Here is a 27,900-nt window from a genome sequence, read left to right as displayed (position 1 = left end):
ATAGGGATGTCTTGCTAATTGCCACTCGTTTCCACCTGTGGTCTGTTCCATTTGCACAACAGCAGGTGAAATTGATTCCCAATCAGTGCTGCTTCCTAATCGGACAGGCTGATATCTCAGAAATATGATTGACTTGCAGTTACATTATGTTGTTTTAGTGTTCCCTTTATTTTTTTGAGCAGTGTATTTTGCATGCAATGACCTCTGTCCACTGTCCATTTTTCTGCACGAATCCTCATTTGCAATGAAGCCTCTTCTCTCAGGAAGCTTCACCAACTGCCCCCTTTCTTTTCCTTTTCATCCTTTCCTTTATCTGAACTTCCTCCTTATACATTTAACATGCAGTTATTTAAAACTATACTCGTTTTTTTTGCTGAAACTGCCATAGTGTCCTAGCAATCATAATCTGGGTTTATGTTTTCTTGATAACAAACAAAGCAACTGGCTTTATTAGGTTGGTTTGGAAAAGGCTCGCTCCACCCTCTCTCCATGTCATATTAAATAAAGAGTACCCAACGTTAAGGCAAATGATGCCTGCACTTTCTCCAGGCATGTATTGACTCAGTGGTTTTCTAAGCAGCAACGATCAATCTGAATCTCAGTGCTCTTATGAGGAGTTAAAGGAGCTTATTGTTCTGTAGTTCAGCAGCTCAGTGTAAATTAATCAGACTAATTACTGTAAACTGCATTATGTTTCATAGTTACTTTGGGTTGTTCTTCTTTGTTCACACTGAATCGAATGCTGTGCCAGAGACAGGTTTTAGCACTTTATTGTCAATGAGTTAAGACCAATATTTTTATTAATGACATTTTGCTTTTAACAAGAACAAAGACAATAGGCCACATTGAAATATCACTTTATACAAAGGCAAAACAGAAATGGGCATAGATACAACCACAACAATTTTTTCCCCTCATCAATTTAATACACTCTACACATTATGGAGCAAAAAAAAAAAAAAATACATACTCTTTGACCAGAGAAATGAAACACCTGTTATTTTGTGTTGTTATGTAACGTGAAGTGGGAAAAAAAGTTTGATTATGGTCAAAACCGCAGAGGAGTAGACGGCCATTGGTAGATGAATGTGGGACATACTTCGTTAAAAATGACGATCCCTTTGCAACAAAACTGCATTATGCATTACATTTGGGGGAATCATATTTTGTCATGGGTTGCATTTGCTTTTGGCGTCAGTTAAATATGTTTCAAATGAGTCCATGGTCGTGTAGGGAGGTCAGGGTGATGGATGGGTCAAGGCCTTCACCCATTAGACTGTTGGTGGTGTATATCTGTTGTACATAACCACAAGTACCTTTTAATTGCGTTTTCGTTTTGTTTTCTTTCAATTTTATGTTGTTGTTTTAAACCAAACCCTGGAAGTTAATAGCTTGATGACAGTGCTTAAGCCTAATAGCTTATCAGAACAGTCCAGGTGCATCCACACATGGACATTATGTGTCCCCAAAGGAATGAACAAAGTAATGACTGAAACCTCTATTGCCTCTCTGGGGATCTTGCATGGTTAGACTTCACAACATTAACATAAAAAAAACAGCAGACGGGATGAGACATGATGACATTGATGGGACAAACACTGAGAATATGTACAAAGCACAGTTGACATGATTTCAACTTGTTAAGCAGCCGAATGGTTCATGTGATAAAAGAGATGATGCCTCTTTGATCGCATCCAGTCTCATTTCATGAAAAGTTTCTCTTTCTGGTCACCAAGTGTATGCAGAACACAGAAACAGAAAGTCGAGACTTTCAGCTTGACCGAGAAGACGGTAGAAAGCGCTCAAAGAATGGAAAGAACTGTGAAAAGTCGCTCACACTACAGGCTGTGTAGTGTCTTGGTCGGTATCGTTATACAGTAAGACAATATCTGACATTATCTCGGCTCTGTGTCCAAAGTCCTCCCTCAGTCTCAAATGTCCACGTTACACTGTGGGATGGTTTGAGAACCCTCAAGTTATACAAACGATTTCAGATGCAGCCTTATTGTTTCGCTTGTTCCATTGGAGATGAGTCTGTTCTCATAGACGAGATAATACAATAATCTGAATAATTGCCCTGTATTTGTTGAAAATTAATTATTCAACGAGTGAGTAATGTGATTGAGCAGTGTTCACAGATCTTAAGAGGAAAAAACAATTACAATATATTATATGTATTGTAATTGTTACAATATTAGGTTGTTTATTTTGCTTTTGCAAATATTTCAAATGACCTTAGAATGCAAATTAAGCGCCTGCTACTAGTTGAAAGACATTTTTTAGAAGAATAATATCAATTCTAAGTGTTTGTTTTCCTTCTAGCTATTCCCAATGTTTGATTTATGAATTATTTTGAATTCATTATATAAATTACATAAAGTCATTTTTTAATAGTATTGTATTCTGGGTTATTAAAGAGGTTTTTTGTTTAAATTAAACATTTTTATTTTATTCTGCTTCCAAATAACAGGTGAACCACTTCCTGGTATTTACATGCACTTTGATATCAGAGTATTATTTATTCTGAATAAAAACCTTTTTTGGATTATACAGTTTTACATGGGCTGCCTGTTGAATAATAACATAACATCCGATTAACATGTGTTAAACTATGGCAGAAATACTCATTACTGATTTGTTGTGACGGTTGAAGTTGGTTGTCTGGTCTAAATCAGTGTGCAAGATATATTAAAGTGCAGACACCAAACCAACACATAGTTAATACTCACTGGTGAAATCAAAATAAAAGAAAATGTGATCACATTTTAAAAGAAAAAAAGTATGTCATTCTTTGGTCACTGGCAACAGTATGAAGTGGTAATCCACTCTGAGCTGATTTGATATACTGTGTAAACACACCTGGTGGAGGAAATGGCTCAGCTTTGCATCGCATCACCTCCAGCTCGTCTGTTGTTTTCATATGAATCAGAACATCTCACTTTGCTTTGCTTACATAACGGCTCCTCTACAATTCATTGCAAAGTTTGTTTCCCTCCAGTATTTGACCCCAAATGCTCTTTGTTTAATGCGTAAGTTCATTTTTGTGTTGTATTAGCGATTAGTGAATACTAAGGCCACGTTGAGACAGATCTGAGACATGCATGAGAAAACACAGGTTTCTCATTCATTTGAATGAAGCCGGTGCACCGAACACTGCATTTCTACTGTTTACCTCACGGTCATCATGACAAAGAAAAAACAGTTGCTGCCGTGATGACTTTACAGAGTTGTAAAATCCTGTGTGGGGAATACACACTGCACATCCGCTGTGCAGTGTTTGGTCATTTTATAAGTCTTTAAATGTCTAAATCTGTCACTCCATCTGGACTTCCTTGATCATATTTCATTGGCTCACCAGTATCTAAACGATACTAAGGCAAAACATGTTTTTCCAGGTGTGTAACATAAACCCTAATCAAAAACGTAATCTGGGAAATTTGATCTCATATATCACCTCTATCAGGCAAATATAATGTTAAAGTCAGAGATTTGGGGCAAAACATGTTTGAAATTGTATTTCATTATGGGAGTTTTTTTTTTTTTAACCAGAGGCACAGCAATTGGATAGTCTAGTAATTCAATTCTCAATCATCTTCATGTGTAGCAAATTAGATTATGTGCAAATGAAATTGGCATTATACCACAAATGCTGCTCAGAAACTTGACTATAACCATTGCAGTTATATTTTTTTCTGCAGACAATCACAGAGGTAATACATATTTAATGTGATGAATAGCCCTTCACAATTAAATAGGACACCATTTACTTACTTATTTTCGATTAAAAAAACCTACTTGCTTCCTGAAAAAACAGAAATCCATATTCATGTCCCAATAAATAAATCTTTAAAATTGGCTTTTTAACATTAATTAAGAACAGGTCGATGCAGACGCAAAAAACACACATGCTAGTACACAAGATATTCACATGCCCATAAAAAGGTACCAAGAGTCTCTCGATCTCCTAAAGAAAGTTAATAGTAATTAGTCCACAATTGTTAAAGGAACGAATCAAAGCAGAGATAAACATTATTTTCACCACAGGCACAAAAAGGACAAATTCATTACATTCAATAATACTGGAGCGTCACACTTAATATCTGGTTTGCCAAATGTCTCAGAAGCAATGTGTTGAGTGCCGTCAAGAGTTTAGAAGGGTTTTGAATTATTATAGATACACTTGACTTGACAGGAATAAATCAATGCAAATCACTGCTTCAAACAACTTGGATAGACTGAATAGTGGGGACGCTGAATTTGAAGCTGAAAGTGTTTAAAAAAGTTATTACATGACGATTAAAGGAGCTGAAATGAAAAATTCCTCGTCATTGTCTTCACCTATTGAACATATAGAAACGATTTATTTTGTATCAATATCCAATGTTTTTTTTCTTCCTTGTAAACCAAATATGATGTTCTTCCAACAGCAAGTACCAACCAATCACAATCAATAATATCCATCCATCAATCAATTTGCAACTTTAGCAGAGCTAGAGAAGGTGGTGAGTTAATTTTTTTCAATGATCAAATCAAATTACTCCTAAGGTTATTCCTGACCGCCGATCCTGTTTAACTTGGAATTATGTCAGTAGCCTTGAAATGCCTTGATCTTTTTTTCCCTGTTATAAATCAGGGATCTAGAGACGATATTAATATATAGGCAAAATTCATTGCATTAAGTGGTTTTTGGCATATATGTTGTTAAAAGATTTTTTTTTAAGTGTCCAACATGTTTACATTTCCCTAAATATGGTATTGTAAAAGGTATTATTTAGGATTAAAAAAAAAACCTCAGTTTGGCACTGATATCCAAAAATAAGATAAATTTGGAAGATTTCTTAATTAGGCTTGTAAACGAGGTTGGGTTTCTGATTGATGGACCCCCGTTGGACCCTGGATCTGAGCTGTAAAAATGCCCAGATTTCCTGCTGTGAATATTATTAATATCCCATCAAAAGGCCATAAGCTAAAGTGAGACATGAAGCCTTTTCACTGGAACGGTCAAGGTCTCACTTCTGATGTCATAACATTTCACGACTGAATGAATTATGATGAGCACAAAGCACAAGGGTGTGATTAGGGACTTACGGGTGTTGGTGCTCTTAGCAACCATGTCTGCTGCCATCTTGGAGGTCCCATCTAGAAATGGCTTGTTTTTTCATCCCCGTGGTGTTTTAGGAGATCAAAGCTTGTTGTAACAATTCAAAACCTGAAACCTGGGTGTAATACTCGACGACCAACTATCTTGCACCCCCAACATCACTGCTGTGGCCCAATCCTGCAGATTTGCCCTCTACATCAGCTGCAGAATTCTTCACAAAGGACGCAAGGTGTTATAAGAATTTTGTATAACCTCATGTCTTAAAGTTCTCTTTGTTCAGGTTACAGCTTTATGTGTTGAACTGTTTATTACTTTACTATCCCCATTGCTGACCTAAATGTTATCAGAGGCCTGGTAGTCATGATGTCTTGTTCTCCATGAAGATTTACTGTCAATGACGCATCATCTCCTGTGCCTTTAAAAGACTCAAGTCACAACAGTGATTGGAGCACTTCCTCTGTAGCATCCTGTAGCAGGTGCTCCAGCTGGAGCTCCGCCTCCGGCTCCAACGTTGCAGATCAGGCTGCCGATGTCGACGCTGGAGAGAGCCTTGGCAAACAAACTTGGCCAGAAGGGCTCCACAGTGACTCCAGCAGCCTTGATCAGAGCGTTCAGTTTATCCTCCATGACGGTCCTGGTCCAAGCACTGGTCATCTCCCGCCTTGACTACTGCAATTCTCCTGTCTGGGCTCCCGGCCTCGGCGACTAAATTGCAGCGTATCGAGAAAGCTGCAGCATGCCTAGTCTTCAATCTACCCAAATTCTCCCATGTGACCCCCCTCCTCCGTGACCTCCACTGGCTATCTGTTGCAGCACGCATCCAATTCAAGACAATGGCACTGACCAGTGGAACGGCATCCATCTACCTCCAAACACAGTTCAAACCACACACCCCGACATGAGCACTTAACTCCTCTACTTCAGGTGGCCGGCTTCAGGTGGACCCCCCCCCCCCTAAAGCACTTTTATGTTCTTCCCTATAGCACTTTGATCATAGCCTTGTTGTAATTAGGGTATCCTTGCTGAACATCTACTACTTCACTCAGGCAAAATGCCTCCACCGGCCAACAACACAAGTCCTATTGCTTTTGACATCCTACTCGTATATCCATTGAGCAGGATGAGGATCTCAGTGGGCAACATGTCAAGATCAAAGTTCAAAGTGTCTGCTGATAACAAGTGTCATAATCTTTTACTGTTGGTGGAGACATTGTTTTTTTTTTTTACCCCAGTGGCTCTGATCTCAGTCCAGAAGTAGAAAGGCTCACAGAGGAGAGAGAGTCTGCAACGATCTCTGCTGTATTATGGGGTTCAACGATCGATTAGACGTCATTGCGTAAGACAAGGTAGCAGCAGCTGAGCAGCAGCGATGTACTCAGCAGTTTGTATAATGGCAGTTCCATTAGCTGTTAGCAGTTAGCCGGACACATAGTACAAAAGGAAAAAGTCTCTTGGTGCAGTAGTAGCAACTGGGATTTGGCCTGGCACTCCATGACCCCTACCAGCCAGTGGCCAGTTCAGAGTAGTGAGTGAGCAGTCAGCGGGGCAGTCAATGGTAGTATAAAACAGGCAATAAAGGTTGTTTTGAGAAAGTGTGAGTCACAGCAACCACAAAAGCATGGCCTCCCAAAACAGTATGCAGTTTTCTGCAGCCAAATAGCAGATTAAGCGTAGACAGACAAGGCAAATTCACTCACGGAAGCACACACACACACACACATACACACACACACACACACACACACACACACACACACAACTGACGTTTCCTCCTGGTAGAGATAACTACTCTCAAAATGCTCTTAAAGCTTTACTTGTGACCTTGAACATAATCCTACTGCTTTGACCTCCGTCACAGCGTGAAATTTCCTTGTGACTATCTAAAGATGCCAGTATTTAAACATTTACAAATATTACTAGAGTGAATTAATGATACATTTTGTTAGCTTTTGACTTATTCTTCACATATGGCAGCCCCCTCCTGTTGTCTGTGATCACATATACTGTGTTTTAATGCAGCAAGATTCATAATGTAGATTTTTAAATTTACATATTTTTCTATTGTCAGATAATGAAACAAGAAAAAAATTTGATACCGGCAGCTTACTGATAATATGTTGATCAGCGTCATTATCAAGCTGCTGAGTGGCCGATAAAAATCATAATTTTCTAATCAGGATAAATTAACAAAATTATAGGTGTCATAAACTCTAAAGCTTTATTGAAATTTAAAATAAGTGATCACAGCAAAATGGAGAAGCAAATAAAGGTTGTCATAAATGAGTACAGCCAAAAGGCATCCGTGCATTTCAATGAGTCGCTGTATTTATGCTCATAAAACACAAAACATCAGCAACATATGGCTGATGAACAAACAGCTGTTAATCTTTGCCAATGCAACAAGAAATTACTCTCGTGATTCTCTATCTGATTGGGCACCGATTTAAAACTAAGCTGTAGAAAAACTGGTGATTAAGAGAATTTGACAGATCAGTCATTCAAAAATCAGTTTGCCTGTAGTTTTACATGGCAGATGAAGAAGGCAAACTTGCTGAGGCTATTTCCTCCTCATCTGGCAAAACCTCCTCAAAACAACATCATGCTGCATATTTGCTCTTCTTGGCTGTATGTCTAAACACAGCCTTAATTAGACCAGTCGATGTTCATTTCCTCAAATTTAAATTGTTTGTTAACTTTAAATGTCTGTTAAGTGCAGCTCCTCTTTTAGGTGTTTGTTCACAACTTCTCAGAGCAACAACAAGCCCAAGCGTCATTAGTACGCTGCCATTGTACAGATACAAGAGCTAAGGACCTCCAATATGGCCATCAAAGTGTGACTTATATATTTATGTTACCTTCAAATTTGAGTTGTTTTATCAGGGTTTTTTTTACATCATTCTATGCAAATTTTCAATATGAGACCCTTTTAAAAAAGTAACGATCGAGTAAAAAGTTTAGTTTGTGAAACACCTTTTTAAAAAGAAAACAAAAAGGTTGTTCCACCCACTACCCTGAAATACTTGTCTAATCGTTCACACAGAAAGATTCACAGTATGACTTGCTATCTACACTTTAGACTCGGCTAGTAAGATACCTGCAACAGACGTTCATAGAGATAAAAATAAAATGACAGCAAAACACTCGTCTGAGTTGTACATGGCACATTCATATCAGGCTCATGAGATATTCATAAATAAATCATTTTAAATACAGCATCATTGCACTTTTTCCATGTACATGTTTACAGAGCAGATTTCAGAATAAAAGTCTGGATTAACAAATGGAATTTGTAACTAGATGGCTCACATTGAATCATAGGGCCCTAGTTTCGTGGCGCAGCGCAGGGCGGCGCAGGGTGGCGGAGCCGGCGCAATGCAAGTTTCGACCCGCGCAGCCTTGCACACCGTCAGTTTGGCAGTTTGGTGGATCGCCTGCGCCAAGATGGGTGTGGCGGCGCAGCAGGGGGAGGCGTCACAGATTCAGCTTGGCGTAGCGGAAGTTTCGTGGCAAAAAGCCTCGCCGAGACTGCGCTGAAAGCTCGCCAGCTCCAACCTGGTCTACTTTCGGCGCAAGGCGTAAGGCGTAAATAAAGTCCATTCATTCAAGGGGAATCACAGCTGGCGGAGTGGAAGTTTGGCTGACGGCGCGCAGTGCGTACACGTCACCAAGACCTCACAGGCAGGTTTCCACAGTTCCAGGCACATTTAAATGCAATAAATAATCACAACAAACACTATTTAATGCAACTAATTGAATCAACACGTTAATTTATATCTATATAGATTGTCCCGTCACATCTGACGTCAGATCAAAGGCGGATGGCACGCGTAACGGAAACTCAGCCTCTCAGACCAAAACATCTCCCTCTCTCTCTCTCCTGTTTTTTATAATATCAGCATTGTTATTATTATGATACGCGCGCACAGCGCGTGATGAGCGTGGTTGGAGCGGCGGCGCTGCTTCTGTCATCGTGTTGTCAAGTGACGGAACTTGCACTGAACCTCCCCTAACGCATTAAAGGAGAGGAGAGGAGCTTATTTGATTGGTGAAGATCTGAATCGGCTGTATTAATCCCAGTCCACGCCTCGTCTCCTCCTCGTCTCCCACTCACGCCTTCTTCTCCTCCCTCTTTCCCACTTGCGCCGGTGGGCGAGACGGGAGGTGTGCCTGCGCGAGCCTGCGCGGTGCACGAAACTTGCAAAATCCAGGCGGACACACCCCGTCGGCGCGGCGCAGGTGCGCTGAAAGCTGACTGCGCCTGGTCTACGAAACTAGGGCCCATAGTATTCTTCTCTCCTCTGCACCAACATGTATTTTTAAGCCTGATTTAAATGGAACCATAAAATTATATGAAAATGTGTGTCACCTGCAGAATTATCCCTTTCTATTTGTAGGCAAAATCATTAAAGTAATCGTCAGACAGTTTATTTTCCAGAAGCAAATGGAGAGAGCAGCTTCTATCAGCTTCTATACTATATTTCACATTGTGTACTACTTTGGTATTGTGTCTGCTGGATTGCTTTAGCCTGGTTTATTAATCGCTTTTCCTCCCTTAACGATTGTAATAGGTCTGCTGTTGTACTAATTGATGGATGTTTTCCCTGGCTGGAGACACAATTTACAGAAAAATGGACACAAAAGTGGTCAAAAGTATGATTGTTATTGATATAGCTGTACAGGCTGTTGTACATGAACTCACGGAAATAACTTGAATCTGCGTAATTCTACAATTGGCTTTATAAATGCTCCTATTAAAATAATTACATTTCAATTAATTAATTAAGAGATTCTAACTTTTGTTCAGAGACTTTTCCTTTGTCAGAGGAAGCTGAGACATATGGCCTGAATTTTGAGAAACGTTAGCAACAAGAGTGCTACTGCAGGAAGGCTACCAGTGGTCTCCATCATTACTGTAATTATACCAGGGTATAATCAGTTTAATGAGTCTTTTTCATTGGTATGCAGTCAAAGCCTCATCTGCTGTCATTGGTGAATGCAAATTAGTAATCTAATGAGTTTTAGACAGGAATCCACAAGGGCACGTTTCAGAAAGACAGAAAAGATCGGGCTCTTTTATAGGCAAACAGCCGCAGGTCAAAACTCACTTTTTCAACAAGTTTGGTTAGTAAATTATTAATAAAATGGGCAAAAAAATAAATCCAACTGTTGAATAATAAATGACAAGTTTACAGATTTTCAAATTATTAGTTAACAATAACAATTTGAAGGACTTCCCGAAAGGAAGTTACTTGAACTTTCCATCCAGCGTTAATGCATTAAAATATTAATGTATTAAGTATTTTGTCAATCGTAGTTTTACAGGCCACAGATGGTTTCCTGTTCAAGCTTTAGAAGAACTTCTGATTCTCAATGGCAGTGAATAATCCACAAATGAAAATCTATCTGATGTCAATCTACAAGGGTTAAATTATTTGTCACTTTACTTTTGAAATCTGCTCTGCAGCTATCATAGTACATGCTGGTTATATAGGGCAATGCAGTATCAACCCATCCTCATTGATAAATGATGCTCTGTCCAACAAGATTGTTTCACTTTGTTAAAAACTACAATTCAAACATCACAATCTGCTTCCATTTCTAATATGGCACAATATGTGCAACAAATACAATGTGGCTCAAAGGTGATGAGGAAAGGTTCACAACGAAAAAGAGTATTCTCTTTCCCAATAGTTAATTTAACTTCTCTTTCCCAATTATTAATTTAACGTTTGTTTCTGACATGTATTCATTGCAGGATCAAATGCTATGAGGGAGCTTGCTGCAGGATTTTCAAAATAATAAATGACTGCTTTACATGTCTTTTTTTGTGTTTGCCTATTTTTGATAGTATTACAATTGCCTCACACAAATTGCAAATAAACACCAGTTTCACAAACCTTACTCAGGTGAGACTTCCTACAGTTGACTTACACTCAGTGGAGGAATTATGTTTGAAAGATCAAGGGAATTTTCTTGAAAACATGAACGTCTTTGCTTATCACCTAGAAGAAGTCTCTGTGTCTCCTCAAATAGACACTGCAGTCACACCCCCACTGCTGCACGATGCCTTCTCCAGGTCCTCCATCACCAAGTCCTGTTCAGCGACATGGTTGAGTCGCCTGGAAGAGTTCTTATCTAGGCTGTTGAGAGAAATGGGCTCCAGGGACGTCTGTGCATTGTTAGCTGGGAGCACAGAATTTCCCTGCAGCCTGTGCGAGTAGGTTTTCCTCCGCTGTCTGTCTGCCGTGCACAGGCTGAACTTGAACACGGCTTGAAATCCCCTGCGGAAATTCTCATTAAAGTAACCGTAGATGATGGGGTTGACACTGCTGTTGAAGAAAGCCAGCCAATGGGCAAAGGGGTAAATGTAAATGTTGATGATTCTGTACTGCTGCTCAGTCAGGCTGGCGTAGTCGCTCAGCATCATGAGGGTCCACAGAGGGAGCCAGGACAGGATGAAGAGCAACGCAACTATTAGAAGCATTTTAATTACCCGTTGCTTTTTCTTTGAGACAGTGTGGCGGCTTTCGTGGCCTGGCTTTCCTCCAGTTGGAACTGCTGTTTTGAAAAGCGTGATGCCGATCCGGGCGTACATGATCACGATGAGGGACAGAGGAGCAAGGTAGATATTTGCAAACAGGACCGTGGTGTAAATCTTCCTCATCTCCTGGTTTGGCCAGTTCTCCCTGCACCAAAAAAACGGACTTGTTTTGTTGTCGTAGCCCAGTAAGACCCGAATGGTGTGCTCCTTGGTCACTTGTAGCATCACACCAGAGGGACACATAATGGAAATGGCCAGAACCCAGATAATGACTATTATCAAGGTGGCTGTGGATATGGTCAGCTTTTGCTTGAATGGGTAGACGATGCATCTGAATCTGCAAAAAGGAAATAGGATTGGATTAGGACAATGCACGTAGAGTGACATTAAATCTGCCCTTGAAAGTACAGGATATTGAGTGGCAGCAAAGAATATTTCCGGAATATCTGTCTTCCATACAGTGATGTATTTCGCAATGAAACGGGAAAGGCAGGCGTGACACAGTTGAAAATATTACCTCACAGCCTTCTCTAGCGCTGCGTGGCTCATTGTTGCAGATTGATTGGTGGATGGATGTCATGATAATGTTGATTGAAATTGGTTGGTTCTGGCTGATGTAAGCATGTGTCATATTTTGTTTTCCAGGGAGAAAATCATATTGGAATTTGATCTAAAAATAAGAAAATTAAAAAGAAAGAAATTCGGCATATATTATAAAATAGATGCACAATATGACCGACCGTGAATGTGATCTAAAGGGGTGAAAAGGCATTTTTAATTTCAGATTAACTTTAAGATGAATTGTTTCATAAGAGTTCCTATAATTCACAAATATCGGCTCTATTCACATGGTGTCAAGGCGCTCATAATCATGCATAAGCAAAAACCAGGTTCAATATCAAAGAAGAATGAAAAGATAACATGGTACAAAACGGTAGCGCTGCTGCTTTCACTGTGTGGCAGAGTTCCGAACATATTCAATAAGGGACATTGACCTCACCAGACGTAATTACTTCTCTTTTTCCTTTTGTAGTGCAGCTCAGTTTCAACACAAATGGAGGATAATTAACCAAGCTCATCATGATTCACAACTGTAGTGGCGTAATAAATGGTACATAATGTGTGCAGAAAACTGCACACAAAGGTTGGTGCTTTTGGTGAAATGCTGTTTTATCAAATGTAATGGTGAATGGACCTGCATATCTATAGCACGTTTAGTGTCTACTCAAGGCGCTTTACCTTCAGTTTACATTTACCTATTGATGACATATCAGGATCGAACTCATTCACACACCGATTGCACAGCCTTCGGGCTCAATTTCGGGTTAAGGAACCACCTATCTTACGATTGGTTGACGACTTGCTCTACCTCTGAGCCATATACCATGGTGTTAAAATTCATAAATATTCACTAACAAATTAAAGTTTAACGCAGAGTAAAATGTAATATTAAATAAAAAACACTCAGCATGCAGCAGAAGGGACCCACACAAAGTGATTTTGGTTGCCACTATGAGTGTCAATCTCTTTCACCCCACCATAGTATTTACAATAATCTCATAGCAATGAGGTCACATTATAATAGCTGCAGTCAACAGGGCAGAAAATGGAGCCTCGTTCATTCAGATCCAATTCTAACCAACTGGCTAATAGATTTGTGAGGTGACTTTGACTTTTGGCTGTCAAAGTATTAAAACTCTGTCTTTTCTAGGGGTGCAGACATCCTCCAGTGATTTCAAATCCTGACATAGGCCTATAATGATTGACATCACTGTGTCTGAGGGCCAGTGCGATTATAAAATATCAGCTGTCATTTTTTTAGCTTGGAGAGCCGTTTGGTTATAACGTCACTGGATGTGACGCTGGTTGACATTCCTGCTCTAATGATGAGCTAATTAAAGCTGTACAATCCTTGATAAGTGTGTGAACAACAACATCATGGCCAAGACAACAAGAGGTTTGATTTTGGCTTTTTCTCATGAAATAATCAAGTTACTTGCATTAAAAACATCTGTATTTTCATGCAGATCTGGAGTCAGACATAAATAAAAACTACATTTTCTTTTTCAAATATTTCAAAAAGAGAGAATGTTTAAAATCATAATAAATACATTTTAAAAATCCTAAAATGCTCTGTCTGTCTGGCCCTGTTGCTGCCAGTCAGATAGGACAAGGGTGTGATTAACAACATCTAAAACACACAACTCTTTTTCCCTCAAAATGTTTATCATTTGAAAAGAAGTGAGCTAGGGAATTGTTTGTAGAAAGCTGTGCTATGGATTATTAAAAAACAGAAAACAGATGAATTGTTTGAAATCAGTCAAACCTATCTTGTGTTCACAGGAGACGACTGTGTTATACAGACAAAAGCTGCAGGAAAAAGTGAACCTTGATTTTCATATTTAATCACGTAAATTAATAGGACCGTGCATCCTTCTGGGCGGTTTGTGTTCCCAGAAGGATGCACGGTTTGGTTTGGTTTTGTCTCTTTTGCACATCAAGCACTTTGTTGATGCACAATGAATTGTGAGAGGTGCTGAGAAAAGGAAAAACACACACATATTTTATGTAGCAGGAGATGCAAAAGACAAGCCACTGTACCTATCAACAGCAATAGCAACCAGAGTGAAGACGGACGCTGACACCGAGATCCCTTGAACCATGCCACTCATTTTGCAGACCAGGCTTCCAAAAGGCCATCCTGTTGACAGGAGAGATGCATTCAGCTGATTTGCAGCTACAACAACACGTTACAACAGAACAGCAGTCCGTATATCAATTCAGACAGCTTCAAGTTGATTCACACCCACAGTCAAATCCTATCTACAGCAGAAGTGTCTTGAGGGGGAACAATCATATATATATATATATATATGGCGGTACATTATCAGGGCTGCTGGCGACTAGTAGCAGACATGCTGACAGTGTAGCTCATTGTAGCTGACTCCAAATAATTACATCATTTTCACCTCTAGCTTCTGTAACTTGTGCTTAGTTGTCATACACTTTTATAATAAAGGTTGACGGGGGATAGGAAGCTTTTTAGACTTCATAACAGTGGTAATTAATTGTATAGGTGTGTTAGAAAATAATACATTTAGAGAATTGTTTTGGTTGTTGCATTAAAGGAGATCAATGTGAAGAGTTGTAGTCCAACAGTTTTACACATAAAAATCTTGTGCTTGTGAAAACGGCTGTATGTTGTCTTGTGTGGCTCTGAAGTCTAAAAAACACAACCCTGGTAATATCATCAGGATTATCTCTACGTGAGCTTGATACTTAACAGTAACCTGCATGGCCATTTAGAAGGCAGAGAGAAGGGATTTGTAGCTTGTTGCATTCATGAGCTGGACCCATACTGAGAACCAAATCAGAAAATCTTCTGCTGCCTCGACTTTGTTCATTATTTTTTGTAATCTGCCTCTTGTGAGTCCCACAAATTTTGTGGAAATGTCAATGCTAAAATTGCTGGATTATCCCTTTTTAAAGGAAGGATTTGATGGGCTACATATGCTGAACAGAATTACAGATTCATCTTTGCGTTTTTTTGCTCATCAAGAAGTTTCACAAACATTCAAATGATGCACATTTCAAACCATCTTGTGGTTAGTTTTCCTGCAGATAAAGAGGCAGTGTGTAGGATTTTGAGTGATACATTAAAGATAAAGATAAAGATACACTTTATTGTCCTTGGCAGGAAATTTGTCTTGGACTCCAATGCTGTCATATAAAAAGCTGCTTTACAGTAGTAACAGTACAGATACAGACAATACATACATATGAGCCACAGGCCTCATATAAAATACACACAGTATACATTAAACAGTGCGATGCACACATACACACATACACCCGCCCAAACCCTCCCTAGCCACTTTATTATACCATGGGACATGATCAATAGTTCAATTGTACAGTCTGGAGGCATTTAACATCTTAATTGAGGTGGGCAGGAATTAATTCCTAAAACGGTTCAGCCTACAAGTGGGGACTCTGAAGCGTCTACCTGATGGTAGAAGCTGGTATTCTGTGTGCAGAATATGTGTCTGGTCAGACAAGATTTTCTCAGCTTGTCTGAGCACAGTCTGCTCGTAGATGGACTGCATAGGGAGCATTCCACACAAAATGCACCCTAGGTAATTTCCACCATGACATCCAGCCAAATACCCCCTCAGAAGCATTTTTAGCGATGGTCAACATTGGTCAAGATAGGGCTATCATCCGAATGGCTTAGTACTGGCGCGATGGTACATCTTGTACATCTCGTAAATTACCCCACTAATAATGCATGGAATGTTACCAAACTTCTGCAGTAGTACACATAGGGCCTGTACTCACAAAACGAGGCATTTAAAAGTTTGTAAGAACTCTTTAAGAAAACTGCTATGGATGTTTAAAAACAGGCCACAGCGCGAAAGACTGTCGCCATCGTCATTTCTGTGACACCTGCAAGGGAAGGCATCCTACAGCCCTTCATGATAACAACTATGTGAGGGAAAGGAGTGTGTGTCATATTAGGAGGAGATGAGGACCCCTATGCTATACAAACGGACCTAGGATGGAGCATAGTGGGGCGCTCATCACCAAGCCATGATTCCCTGAGCACAAGTCATCTGTGTCATAGGATCACAGTTAAGGAGCTGCCTCCAGCAACCCCTGTCGATGTGATCCGTATCCTTGAATCGGATTTCAAGGATGGCAGCGAAGGTTGAAAAACAGTGTCACAAGATGACATCACATTCCTCAAGAAGGTAGAGGAGGGCATACGGAAGAACATACATGGTCATTATGAAATGCCTCTGCCCTTCAAAACCAGACCCAGCTTGCCTGACAACAGAGACGTACTAGAGAGTATACCATCCTCTGAACGGGCAACCAATGTGACGAATATGGACCTCGCATTCGATGATCTGCCACTCGAGAGAGCTCTCGGAATTCAATGGGACGTGGAGTCTGACCACTTCAGGCTTAACGTCAGCCTCAAGGAACAGCCTGCTACACGCCGGGGCATCCTGTCCACAGTAGCCTCTCTGTTTGATCCTCTGGGTCTTGTGCCGCCCATCCTGCTCAAGGCGAAGATCATCCTACAGGAAATGTGTCGACGTGGCACAGGTTGGGACGATCCTCTCACTGACGAACTTCGTCTGCAATGGGAACAGTGGAGAAATGATTTGGTTCATCTGGATAATGTCACCATACCCCGCACATACTCACCTGCTGGATTTGGGAAGGTCTTAAAGGCAGAGCTCCATCATTTCTCTGACGCCAGCACTAAGGGCTACGGTCAGTGTTCATATCTGAGACTGCAAAATGAAGAGGGAGATGTTCACTGCGCCCTAGTTGCTGGGAAGTCACATGTCTCACCAACAAAACTCACTACCATTCCAAGATTGGAGTTGACAGCGGCAGTGGTTTCAGTGAAGACAAGCAACCTGCTCAAGGAGGAATTTGGATCTGCTGACACTGAGGAGTTCTTCTGGACCGACTCAAAGGTGGTCTTAGGATATATAAAAAATGAAGCACGGCGGTTCCATATCTTCGTAGCTAATCGCATTCAGAAGATTCAGTTGAGCTCAGCTCCTCACCAGTGGAGATACGTACCAACCAAGGAGAATCCCGCCGACCATGCTTCCTGGGGCTTGACTACCAGTGAACCTCTGTCATCTACCTGGCTCACTGGACCCAAGTTCTTGTGGAACAAGGAAATGAAGCTGCCAGAAGATGAGACTCCAGAGTTGATGATCGGAGATCCAGAGGTCAGAAGTGCTTTAGCGCTCACCACAAGGACCACAGAACAAGTAAGCCTGGCTGATCGCTTGTGCAGGTTCTCGTCTTGGTCAACTGTTACTCGAGCTGTTGCACGCATTTTAAGATGCATCAGCAAGAACAAGTCAAACAGTCTCACCTCTGTAACAGAACGAGAAGATGCAGAACATTGCATAATCAAAAATCTGCAGGAAAATGTGTATCAAGAAGAGTTGAAACTGCTGAGCAAAGGGATTCCCCTACCATCTCACAATCCACTTTACTCTCTTGATGCATTCCTTGATGAAGTTGGTGTCCTCAGGGTGGGAGGAAGATTGAGTAACTCCTCTCTTCCTAACCCCGTCAAGCACCCTGCAATCATCCCCAAAGATCATCACATCACAAGGATGTTGATTGCACACTATCACGAAAGGATAAAACATCAGGGTAAAGGTCTCACCATTAATGAGATTAGGGCCAACGGCTACTGGATAACAGGAATCAACCGGGCAGTAGCATCCTACATTCATCAATGCGTCACCTGTAGACTGCACCGGAAACCGACTGAAGAGCAAAGGATGGCTGATCTTCCCCCGGAACGTGTAGAACCATCTCCTGACTATGAAATCTGCCAAGGCCTTACCTCCTCCAGGAGAATTTGTCAGGGAGGACATGTATGGCAAGAAAAGGTGGCGTCATGTCCAATACTTGGCAGAACAGTTTTGGACTCGGTGGCGAAGGGAGTACCTTGCCAATATCGCTCTCAGACAAAGGTGGCACACCCCCAGAAGGAACTTACAAGTTGGAGACATCGTAATGATGAAAGGAGAGGAGGCTCATAGGAATGAGTGGAGATTGGCTAGAGTCACAGGAACCACTACTGACAAAGACGGACTTGTAAGGAGAGTTAAGATCTGTCTCGGTGACAGGAAGCTTGGCAAAAATGGGGAGCGTCTCCACAAGATTTCTGAAGTAGAGCGCTCAATCCAGAAATTAGTCCTGTTGCTGGAAGCTGACTAAACTGGTTTCCTTCTCCTATGGTTCATAGTATCCTCCTGTCATACCTTAAAATATTGACACAGTGGTTAAAGGTTGTCATAAGTTGCTGTATGTGTGTTCTTATATAAGAAAGGTAATTTTCTGTTAGAATCATTCGTGCTTAATGTATATGGTATGATGTTCCATTGTTCACTCATGATTGGTGGGAGTGTAAGTAACTCTAAAAATGACTATGGTAAAAAGGGATTCACTTCCTGTGCTTTTGTTTTGGCAATCAGGCACCGGAAGTAACAAGCTCCCGTGTCGCGTCTTTCTTTACGTTTTCTCTGAGCAGACGGCAAACGGTGCAGTCAGGCATGATAATTCTGCTCCTAAAGGGTTCTACGTCATATGGTTAAGCACCCAGCTGGAATTGGGAACAAGGTACTGTATAAACACATGTTGTTTTATGTCCAGCCATGTGTAATTTGTTCGATTTTATGTGTGGAAAAATGCTAATTGTCATACGCTAATAGCCATGCTAATGTTAGCCTCTGTGTAGTGTATGTTTGGCCTCATGGTGGTGATGATTGAGCTAATAATAGTCTTTGAATCTGTTTATGTGTTTGTGGCAAACATTGTATTGTCATTATCTCATGCGAAATGTTGATTAAGGCTCAAATATATTGTCATAAGGCATATTTTGGTAAAATAATTTACAAAGGTTAATTTTATTTATTTATAAGAGCTCATTTTATTTCATTTATCTGTCCTTTAGCTCTTACGGTGGAACGGATATGAATGAAAAGCGAGATTTATGTTCAAACAAGGATGACGGCTGAGCATAAATAAAGGCTTCTTGAAAACATCAGTAAGCTTCACCATTGTCTGGCTGTGGTTCGCTACAGTAAGTACACCAGGAGTTTATTTAAAAGAACACTTGCCTGATAGTTTCTATCCTCTGCTGCTAACGCTATCGCTGTGCCAACGCCACTTCCGTGTTTACCCAGCTGGTTACCCAGCTGGAGTATGAAAACGTTTTCATAAATGCTTGTATTATCAGGTCAACACTTGTCAACACTTGTTGACCTGATAATACTGCAAGCATACAAGCATTTATAAAAATTCATTAAATATTCTAAATATTTGTTTCTTAACAAAATGTAAATTGATATCAGTATATTTAACTGCCATTTTAAGAGATTTAAGCAGAATCAGCTGACATACCACAGGCTTCCTCCTCAGTCTATGAGACTCTCTCAACCATATAATAGTTTTGATTTTTGGTGTTTTTCTTTTGTAGCAAACTGCAATTGTTTGCACAACCTGTAGCACAATGACGATGCACCCTGAAACCTTGTCATTTATTATATGTGTGTGATAATGCAGGCCCATTATCCACAAAATCCTTTAAAGCGAATTGATCATCGTTGAGGTAATATGGAGAACCCTGTGGGTAATATTGTCACTTTCATTTCCATGTGATGCTTCTTTTACGTGGTTCACAAATTGCAAAGGGCCAATTAGCATTGATGGGAGTTGAAACCCCTCCATTAATGCATAATGCGCCATAAATATCTGAATGTTGCATTAGATGACAGCTTTCTTTGCTGAAAGTAAGTTGTCTGGTCTTTACAAAGAAATCAGAGGACGAAACAAGAGACTCCCATCACTGCAGGCAGCAAGAGATATTGTGCTGACAGAAAGCTCCACATAATTCTCTGAGTAACTGATATGTCATCTTGGGTTTTCATCAACAACATAGACCAGGGGTGTCAATCATACGGCCTGCGGCCCAGGACCGGCCTGTAGCAGGGTTTAATCCGACCCACAAGATGATTCTGTTAAATGTAAAAATTACAGAGATGTCTGCAACTTTTCAAGTAACTGCTATCTCAAATGTGTCCACTGACAGTCAGCACGGATATACGATATATATATATATATATATATATATATATATGTGGCATAAACACAAACAAACAGACAAGTTTTCAAAACCGAAGGGGTAGTATTTTTATGTACAAACGTAGTTACGTTAAGTATAACCTGTAAGTATAACCAGGTTGTGCAAATGACTGCAGTTTTGCTACAAAAGAAAAACACCAAAAATCAAAACTTAATATTTGGTGGAGAGAGAGTGGTACGTCAGCTGATTCTGTGTCTGCTTAAATCTTTTAAAAAGGCACTTAAATATACCGATATCAATTTACATTTTGTTTAGAAAAAAATATTTTGTCAACACGGAGGGCCCTATCTTGCACCCAGCGCATTGCACTTTCAACACCAACTCAAGTATCATCACTATTTTCCATCCGACGCGCAGCGGACCTTTCCGCCAGATACGCATGTCAGTAAGATAGGAAATTAACTTGCCAAAATGTGAGCCGTGGTCCGGCGTAAAGTTTTCCTGGTGCTACTAAATCCACCACTAGGATAGCAACCCGCCATGAAACAAGCGCCTCTCGCTCTTGAAGGGAATGGGAGATGACGCTCTGATTGGTTTATTACATGTTATGCCCAAAACACACCTATTAGTAATTAAGCCACTTAAGACCAACCCTTTTTAGATTTGCGTCAAGCAAGAGTCATTTATCCACCGTTATAATAGCAACAGTGTCCGAGATCTGCCTACAAAGACACTTGCGCTTTGCGTTTCAGACTTGCATTCCAGACCACTAAAATAGGAGTGATTTATTCTGAAAATAACCAGATCTCTTTATTTTTCTTTTGGCGTTTGACTTCCGGTCTTGCTTGATTCTGGCTGAATTTATGTGTTATACCATTTGAAGTTGTCGTTATTTATAGGTTACTATGCCAGGATTTGACTGATCTGGCCCACTTGAAATGAAATTTGGGTTTCACAACCATAGACCAAAAACACAGTCAGAGCTAGAAGGACACATTACATCTCTGATAAACATGACCAGTCTGAAGTGTCGCTTTCTTTCAATGGTGGAAGAAGTACTCAGGTATTTTACTTCATGAAAGTAGAAATTCTAGTGTAAATATACTCAACAGAGGCAAAAGTCTTGCATTCAAAATCTTACTCAAGTAAAAGTAGAAAAGTAAAATACTCATTATGCAGAATGGCCCATTTCCAAATAATATATATTATATAACTTGATTATAATTGATGATGATTTAATGTGTACATCACATAATTATTTTTATTTCATGTACAAATTACTCAGTAGCTTAATCTATAGTAATAATATATCCTCATGGATCTGAATCTTTACAGCGACTAAAGCTGGCAAATACATGAAGTGGAGAAAAGTCACAATATTTACCTCCTGAGATGAAGTGAGGTAGAAGTATGAAATAACAGAAAAGGGAAATACTAAAGTCTTACATAAGGACAGTACTTGAGTACATGTGCATAGTACATTCCACCACAGATTTCTTCCCATGAGCAATATATCATCAAATATATATTAGTTACACATCCCTTTTGTTCTGAGTGAATAGCTGGATCCCCAATATCCACGTATTTCATTGCATTATTTTACCGTGGTAACAGAGCATTGTGTAAAACAGACAATACATGCGTTTGTTGTTTTTGTCTAATAAAATGCCAGAAATAATCAAAAGTATCGTTTTTCTTCATCAAAACTAGCTGCAGGCCTGGTCATCTCAACGCTCAGGAATACTGGTAGACTGATGAGCTCTGCCTTCTATAAAACTTGACCCTTGCAGGCTCAGCTTTCTGTTTCTGTCACTCTGCTCTGTTTTCAGAAGTGTAACTCTTACAGTTGTGCTTCCAGCAGTCTTTCTCTTTGCAGCAAAATAGCTGTTTTTTATCGTTTGTTTTTTTGTGTTGCTTCCTGGTCTCCTCCCAAAGGAAGGTTGTCCTTCCCTCGTTACTCAGCTCGGTTGGATGATCGCCTGTGGGAATGAATCTGAATACTTCCGTATCGGTTGAATGCCAGTCAACTAGAATGACTTATGTACTTCTGGCATGTCTGCATCTCCACTAGGATACGCCACATAAAACACTTGGGTGAACAAAGTATAACAAAAAAATGACTGTAAGATAGACTGCACTACATAACAATTTGTTGTTTTATGTTCATTTTAATTATCTCCTCGAGTGCATGTTTTAATAGAAAAAATATATTTTTTAAATAATTTGAGACGGGAAAGGAGAAACGACCTTCGACTGTCAGCAAGTTTTTCTTGCTTCTGGTGTGGTGTGTGCTATTCTTGTCACGCTGGGCATTATGTGACAATACAATCATTCCAAAGTGACCACAATAATTGCATGAATCGTTCAGCGGACCCTCCACAATATGTGGGATCCCAATCAGACTCCTTTCATACCCGTTTTTGGAAACATTGATGGTCCAGATTTGAGTCAGTTGAGAGGAAACTTGGAACCTGAATTATTATGTCTATTTTTTTAATTGTTTTAACCCTGAAAATTAATTGCAGCGTCCGTAGACGACCTGCAGTATATGAAGAAGCTGAATTGTCGCCCACTATCGCTCGCTCCTTGAGCGTATCATCGATTCGTATCATCAAGATTCAACTGTCAAGTCAAATCAGCACAATGTGAAAACAGCCCTGGTGTTATCCATGCATGCAGCGAGGTCTGTCTGACTCGTCCATCCGTGACAAATCACTATTTCTACTCCCCTTGAGCTTTCTTCACTTTTGATCTCTACAGGCTGTTGAGAAAACAATCCTCCAGGTCTATGTTCTGTTGGATGGCCTCAAAGTACCCCTTAGTAGGACATATTAATGTACGTCTAAACTGAAAAACAAAGGCAGCCCTGCAGATAATTAAAGAACACTGGTTATGGATGAGGCAACAAAGTTAATCTTTGGATTTACAGCCCAAGCAGCCCTGTGAAGCTGTGATGCCTCATGATACACCAACAAGGTTAATTGTTTATTGGAGGAAAAATGGAAATACATTGACACATTGATCTCGTGCAAGTGAAAATATAGACCTGTGGATGAACATTTACTTCAACATCCATGAACCTCAGTTTACCTTTTTCAGCTTCAACTGTTCATAGTTGCCTTCCAAGCTTCTAATGCTGACATGTTAACATATTAAGTTATTAGAGCCCGACCGATAAATTATTTTGAAGGCAGATACTGATACAAATGTTTGTTGATTTAAAAATCCGATATTCCGATATATCGGCCGATATTTTTTATTTTTTTTTATTTCAGAAACGCGTAACAAAACATTAACAGATTAGTTATTTGTAGTTATTTATGAGTCTTCACTAAAATAATATGACAATGCAGTTAAAAAATAAACACAAAGTTACCACTATTAAAAGACGTGGTAAGCTTCAGAAATATAACTTCGAACAAGACTCGAGATAAATTCTGTTAAGTTCTATAAGGGTGTTTCGTCCGTTTTTATTTTATTTTTAAAATATTAATTTATCGGCCATTAGGGGTGTGACGATACACTCCGCTCACGAGACGAGACGAGACACGATATATACTTGTGTGATGGTAATTGTAGCCGTTTCTGCTTGGACATTTTCACCGCGGTAGCCGCTGAACTACGATGAAAAAAAGCAGTCACACGTGACGTCTCACCCGCCCGAGTAAACGAGCGACGCGGGGAACACCGAGGCCAGCTTGGGTTGCAAGATTTATAGTGTGCGCAAAACAGATGTGCGACTTCAATCCCGCGTCGCGCACGGCCACGTCCATATTACGTGCATTGTCGGTAACAATAAGCGATGCCGTGGTTGGGTTTTTTAAGCTCCCAGTCAGTAACAGCTGTCTGTAAAACCTCAGCTACCGTAGATGACCAAATAATCGCCCGCGTGCAAATACGCGCCTGTGCTCTAATAGGGGGTCCGACCTCATTTGGCATAATAAACGCCGGTTCAATTAAACGCCCGGGCGATTAAGTGTTTACCATAGTCTTGCACAGAAAACAAAAGTTTTTTTTTAACAGCACTTCACCGGCTCTCACCTCTTCTGTCAGTCAGCCCCTCCTCTCGCGCTCTCTCTCTCTCTCTCTCGCATGCAGGCGCGCGCACACACACACACACACAGACACACAAACACAGGCGCGCTAGACTGAGGGATATAGGGATATAGATAAATGCGCTAATGTACAGTGTTGAAATTACCGCGATCGACCCCTCCCTTCCGTTATCATTCATAACACTGCTCTGATCAGCTCCCTGTGTCGCGGTAACACAGACAAACTGTCTTTGTATTTATTGTCTGATGTCAATAAAGATGCGTCGGGGGGGAAAAGTAGTTTTGTTCCAGTGGTGCTATGGTGAGCTCCTTGTTCTTTGCATGATGGTCTGGTGCTGCTCATTGCAAAAATAAATTGTAGCCTGTTGCAAATACGCGCCTGGTTCTTATAAACGCCTGGGCTCCAAGTCGATTTAGCATATTAAACGCCCGGGCTACTAAATGGTCATCTACGGTATGTATAGCTCACAAATCTCGCGAGACAGATTTTTAACGCGACGAGAAATATCGTCGACTTTAATCTCGCGAGATCTCGTGGTACGAGATCTCGTCACACCCCTATCGGCCATTATAATTGCCGATACCGATAGTTTGGGAAATGCCTAATATCAGCCAATAATATCGCCCCGCCGATATATCGGTCGGGCTCTATAAGTTATGTATAAGATATTCCAAATAGCAAATATCAACTTGTCAAATAGCGCAGCTTGGTCAGTGCCTCTCTGCCCCTGACACCAACAAACCAAGACCCCCGTTGGTGGCTTTATGAATTATATAAGTGATACTGAGTCATCCTTTGGAGACCATGAATTCCTGTTTTCACATTGCACAGCCATCCATCCAATAGTTGTTGAGATAATTAATTCAAGAAATTGTTAAAACAACCAACTGTGATGACAACAAAATCTTTTTTGAAAGTTGAACACAACAAAACACACACAAAGCCCTGCTCACCTGTGATGATGTTGTCCAGAAGTGTTGTGGGCATGCAGAAAATCCCAACCAGGATGTCACTCACAGCAAGGTTCAAGATGAACAAGTTGGTGACAGTCCGCATGTTTTTGCTCCGCAGCACAATCAAACACACCACTCCATTCCCCACCATGCACACGAGGAAGATCAGCAGGTAGGAGATGATGAAGATGGCTGCTGTGGCCGGCTGATGCAGGTAAAACCCAACATAGGTGATGTTGCTCCTTGGTATGATGGAGCCCACCGAAGTGTTGTAGAATGTCCAGTTGTCATACAGTTGAGTCAAGTTGTTCTCAAGTCGTTCGTTCATTTTAAACCTGAAACGTGAAAGATGACCCCGTGGTGAATCAGAATAAACTTACTTCAGTGAAAAATGTTAGCCCACATTGACAAAATGCATAGTATATGTTTTTATTATGTGTATTCAGGTTAATCTAATGACATGTAATAAAATATCTACACAAAGAACTGGAGAGAAAATGGGGGAAATTTGCTTCGCATTTAGTGTGAACATGCCTAAAATAATCATTTGGAGTCATTTGTTTGTGTCTACCTTTAAAGCCCAATATTCAATTTCTTTCAGCTCTAGTTCAGTTCCTGCTGGTGGAGAAATCAGTCTCTTTTTTGCTGTTCAATTGTCCTCTATTTTTACTACCTTTGTCAGGTTGCTGTTTGCTACTGGGCATGGCATGTCCAGTGGTTTTATCATTTTCATTTTCACTGAAAATATTACTTGAAAATTATATTTATAATGTAAGGATGAATGAAAGCAGTCAAGTCGTGGGCAGTAAAACCCATTGTAAACATTACCCATGTGACAGTTTAACCTCGTTAGCCAACTACTGTATAATATCCGGCTCATAAGACGAACTTTGCCGCCGGCTGGACTGCAGACCTATAAAGAGACATGCCTTCGGGCTCATGCTGATTCAATCTTAAAATCAATACAAAAGACAGCCTATTTCAACAACAAGCTTCTTATAATGTAAGGATGAATGAAAGCAGTCAAGTCGTGGGCAGTAAAACCCATTGCTAATATTAAAAAGAAAAATAACTAAAATATTGAGTAGCTCAGCTAATTTTAGTACATGTACAACATAGTCCCATTGTTACCATTTATATGCAGAGTGTGCATAATTCATCGTATCACGAGCGCGTATATGGAAATGAGCCTCGCTTCACTTCACTTCACACATTTTTGTTCACTGTAAAAGTACTGTGAAGTTAACGGAAAACGTTAAGCGTACAAGCACCCGTTAATATTCCTGACAATATGACACATTTTTAAGTTGTCAGGTGTTTGGAAAAAGAGGAGAACGTCATTCGTAGAGCAAATCAAAAGTCAACGGTATACAAAGGTGACATAATAGAGGACAGATGGATGCATGAAATAGGGGTTTTTTTTTTTTCAAGTTCAAAAAAGCCCAATGATTGGGATGAGACATGGCTCTCTCTGCTCTAACATCAATCCGTAATGTTCAGTGGATTTCAAACATTACTGTATTGCATGATGGAGTGCAATAGCATGCCTATTTATCCTCAGATCTCGTCTACTTTTACTGGAGTTTGTTACTTTCTACATTCCCTCCAAATTACTTCAAACAGGCCTCAGAGAAATGGCTTTGGTTACTTGCTGAATATGTGCAGGTGAATACAGAGCACTAACAAGAGCAGAGTGAGCTTGTTTTTTCCCTTGAGAGCACACTGGAAGCAGAGGGAGAATGATGCCGAAGTCACCGACAGATCCTCAAATGAGAGGAGCGCTGTGGTGCATTTTGGTTCGTCCCCTGAGAAACCAGTGCCTGATTTGTTATTGTCGATGGTTGAACGTTGATGCAAAGTGGTGAGATCGGACAGAAGTCATTTATATTGTAATGATTGTCTACAAAAAACAATTATTTTCAGTTATTTTTAATTAGTCTGCCCTTAGGTGGCGCCTTCAAGTTTTTTCTTCCCCCCCCCAAAGATATTCAGTTTATGATCACATAGGATAAAGCAACAAGTCTTTCCATTTAAGATTTAAGTTAGAGCAAGGGAATGTTTGGCTTGGCAGATTTAAACCATTATCAGAAAAGTTGCCGTCAAATTGCTTCAATTGTTTCAGTTTTAATTGAAACATGAGCCACAATACTCGTATGAGGAAAAAAGTGCATTTTGAATAATAATAATAATAATAATACATTTTATTTGTTGGTGCCTTTCAAATACCCAAGGTCACCTTACATTTTAAAAAACAGAAAAAAACATTAAATACATACAATAGCACATATAAATACATATAGACTATACAATGAAAATACAATGTTACTAGATAAGTAAATAAGAAGGACAAAACGGTATGGGGGACAGAGAATTATAGGGAGTAGGACCATTTAAAAAGGTGTATTTTGAGGTGGGACTTGAAGGTGTCAAAGGAGTCCAGAGTGCGTACGTGTAGTGGGAGTGAGTTCCAGAGTCTAGGTGCAGAACAGCTAAAAGCTCAAGCTTTATGGGACCTTTAAGCCATTTATAAGGGCAAAACATGCATTAAAACGTCACCTCCACTTAGGCAGCACATCCGCAATATTTTTACTCCTATTCCTATCTAAATTCTAAAGGT

At 40.2% G+C, this 27,900-nt stretch overlaps 1 protein-coding gene across 1 annotated transcript; it reads right to left on the bottom strand.

The window, feature by feature from the left end:
- Positions 1-11,121: 11,121 nt before the first annotated feature.
- Positions 11,122-25,614, bottom strand: npffr2a (neuropeptide FF receptor 2a). The gene is made up of 3 exons (XM_084024257.1): positions 25,284-25,614; positions 14,244-14,343; positions 11,122-11,979 (listed from the first exon to the last, which is right to left on the bottom strand). The coding sequence occupies exons 1-3, from the start codon at positions 25,609-25,611 to the stop codon at positions 11,127-11,129; spliced, it is 1,281 nt and encodes a 426-aa protein (XP_083880383.1). The 5' UTR covers positions 25,612-25,614; the 3' UTR covers positions 11,122-11,126.
- Positions 25,615-27,900: the final 2,286 nt, after the last annotated feature.

Source organism: Eutrigla gurnardus, assembly GCF_963514095.1.
Source record: "Eutrigla gurnardus genome assembly, chromosome: 13".
Lineage (NCBI taxonomy): Eukaryota > Metazoa > Chordata > Actinopteri > Perciformes > Triglidae > Eutrigla > Eutrigla gurnardus.
Note: the sequence above shows the minus strand (reverse complement) of the source record. Positions and strands in the feature narration are given on the sequence as shown.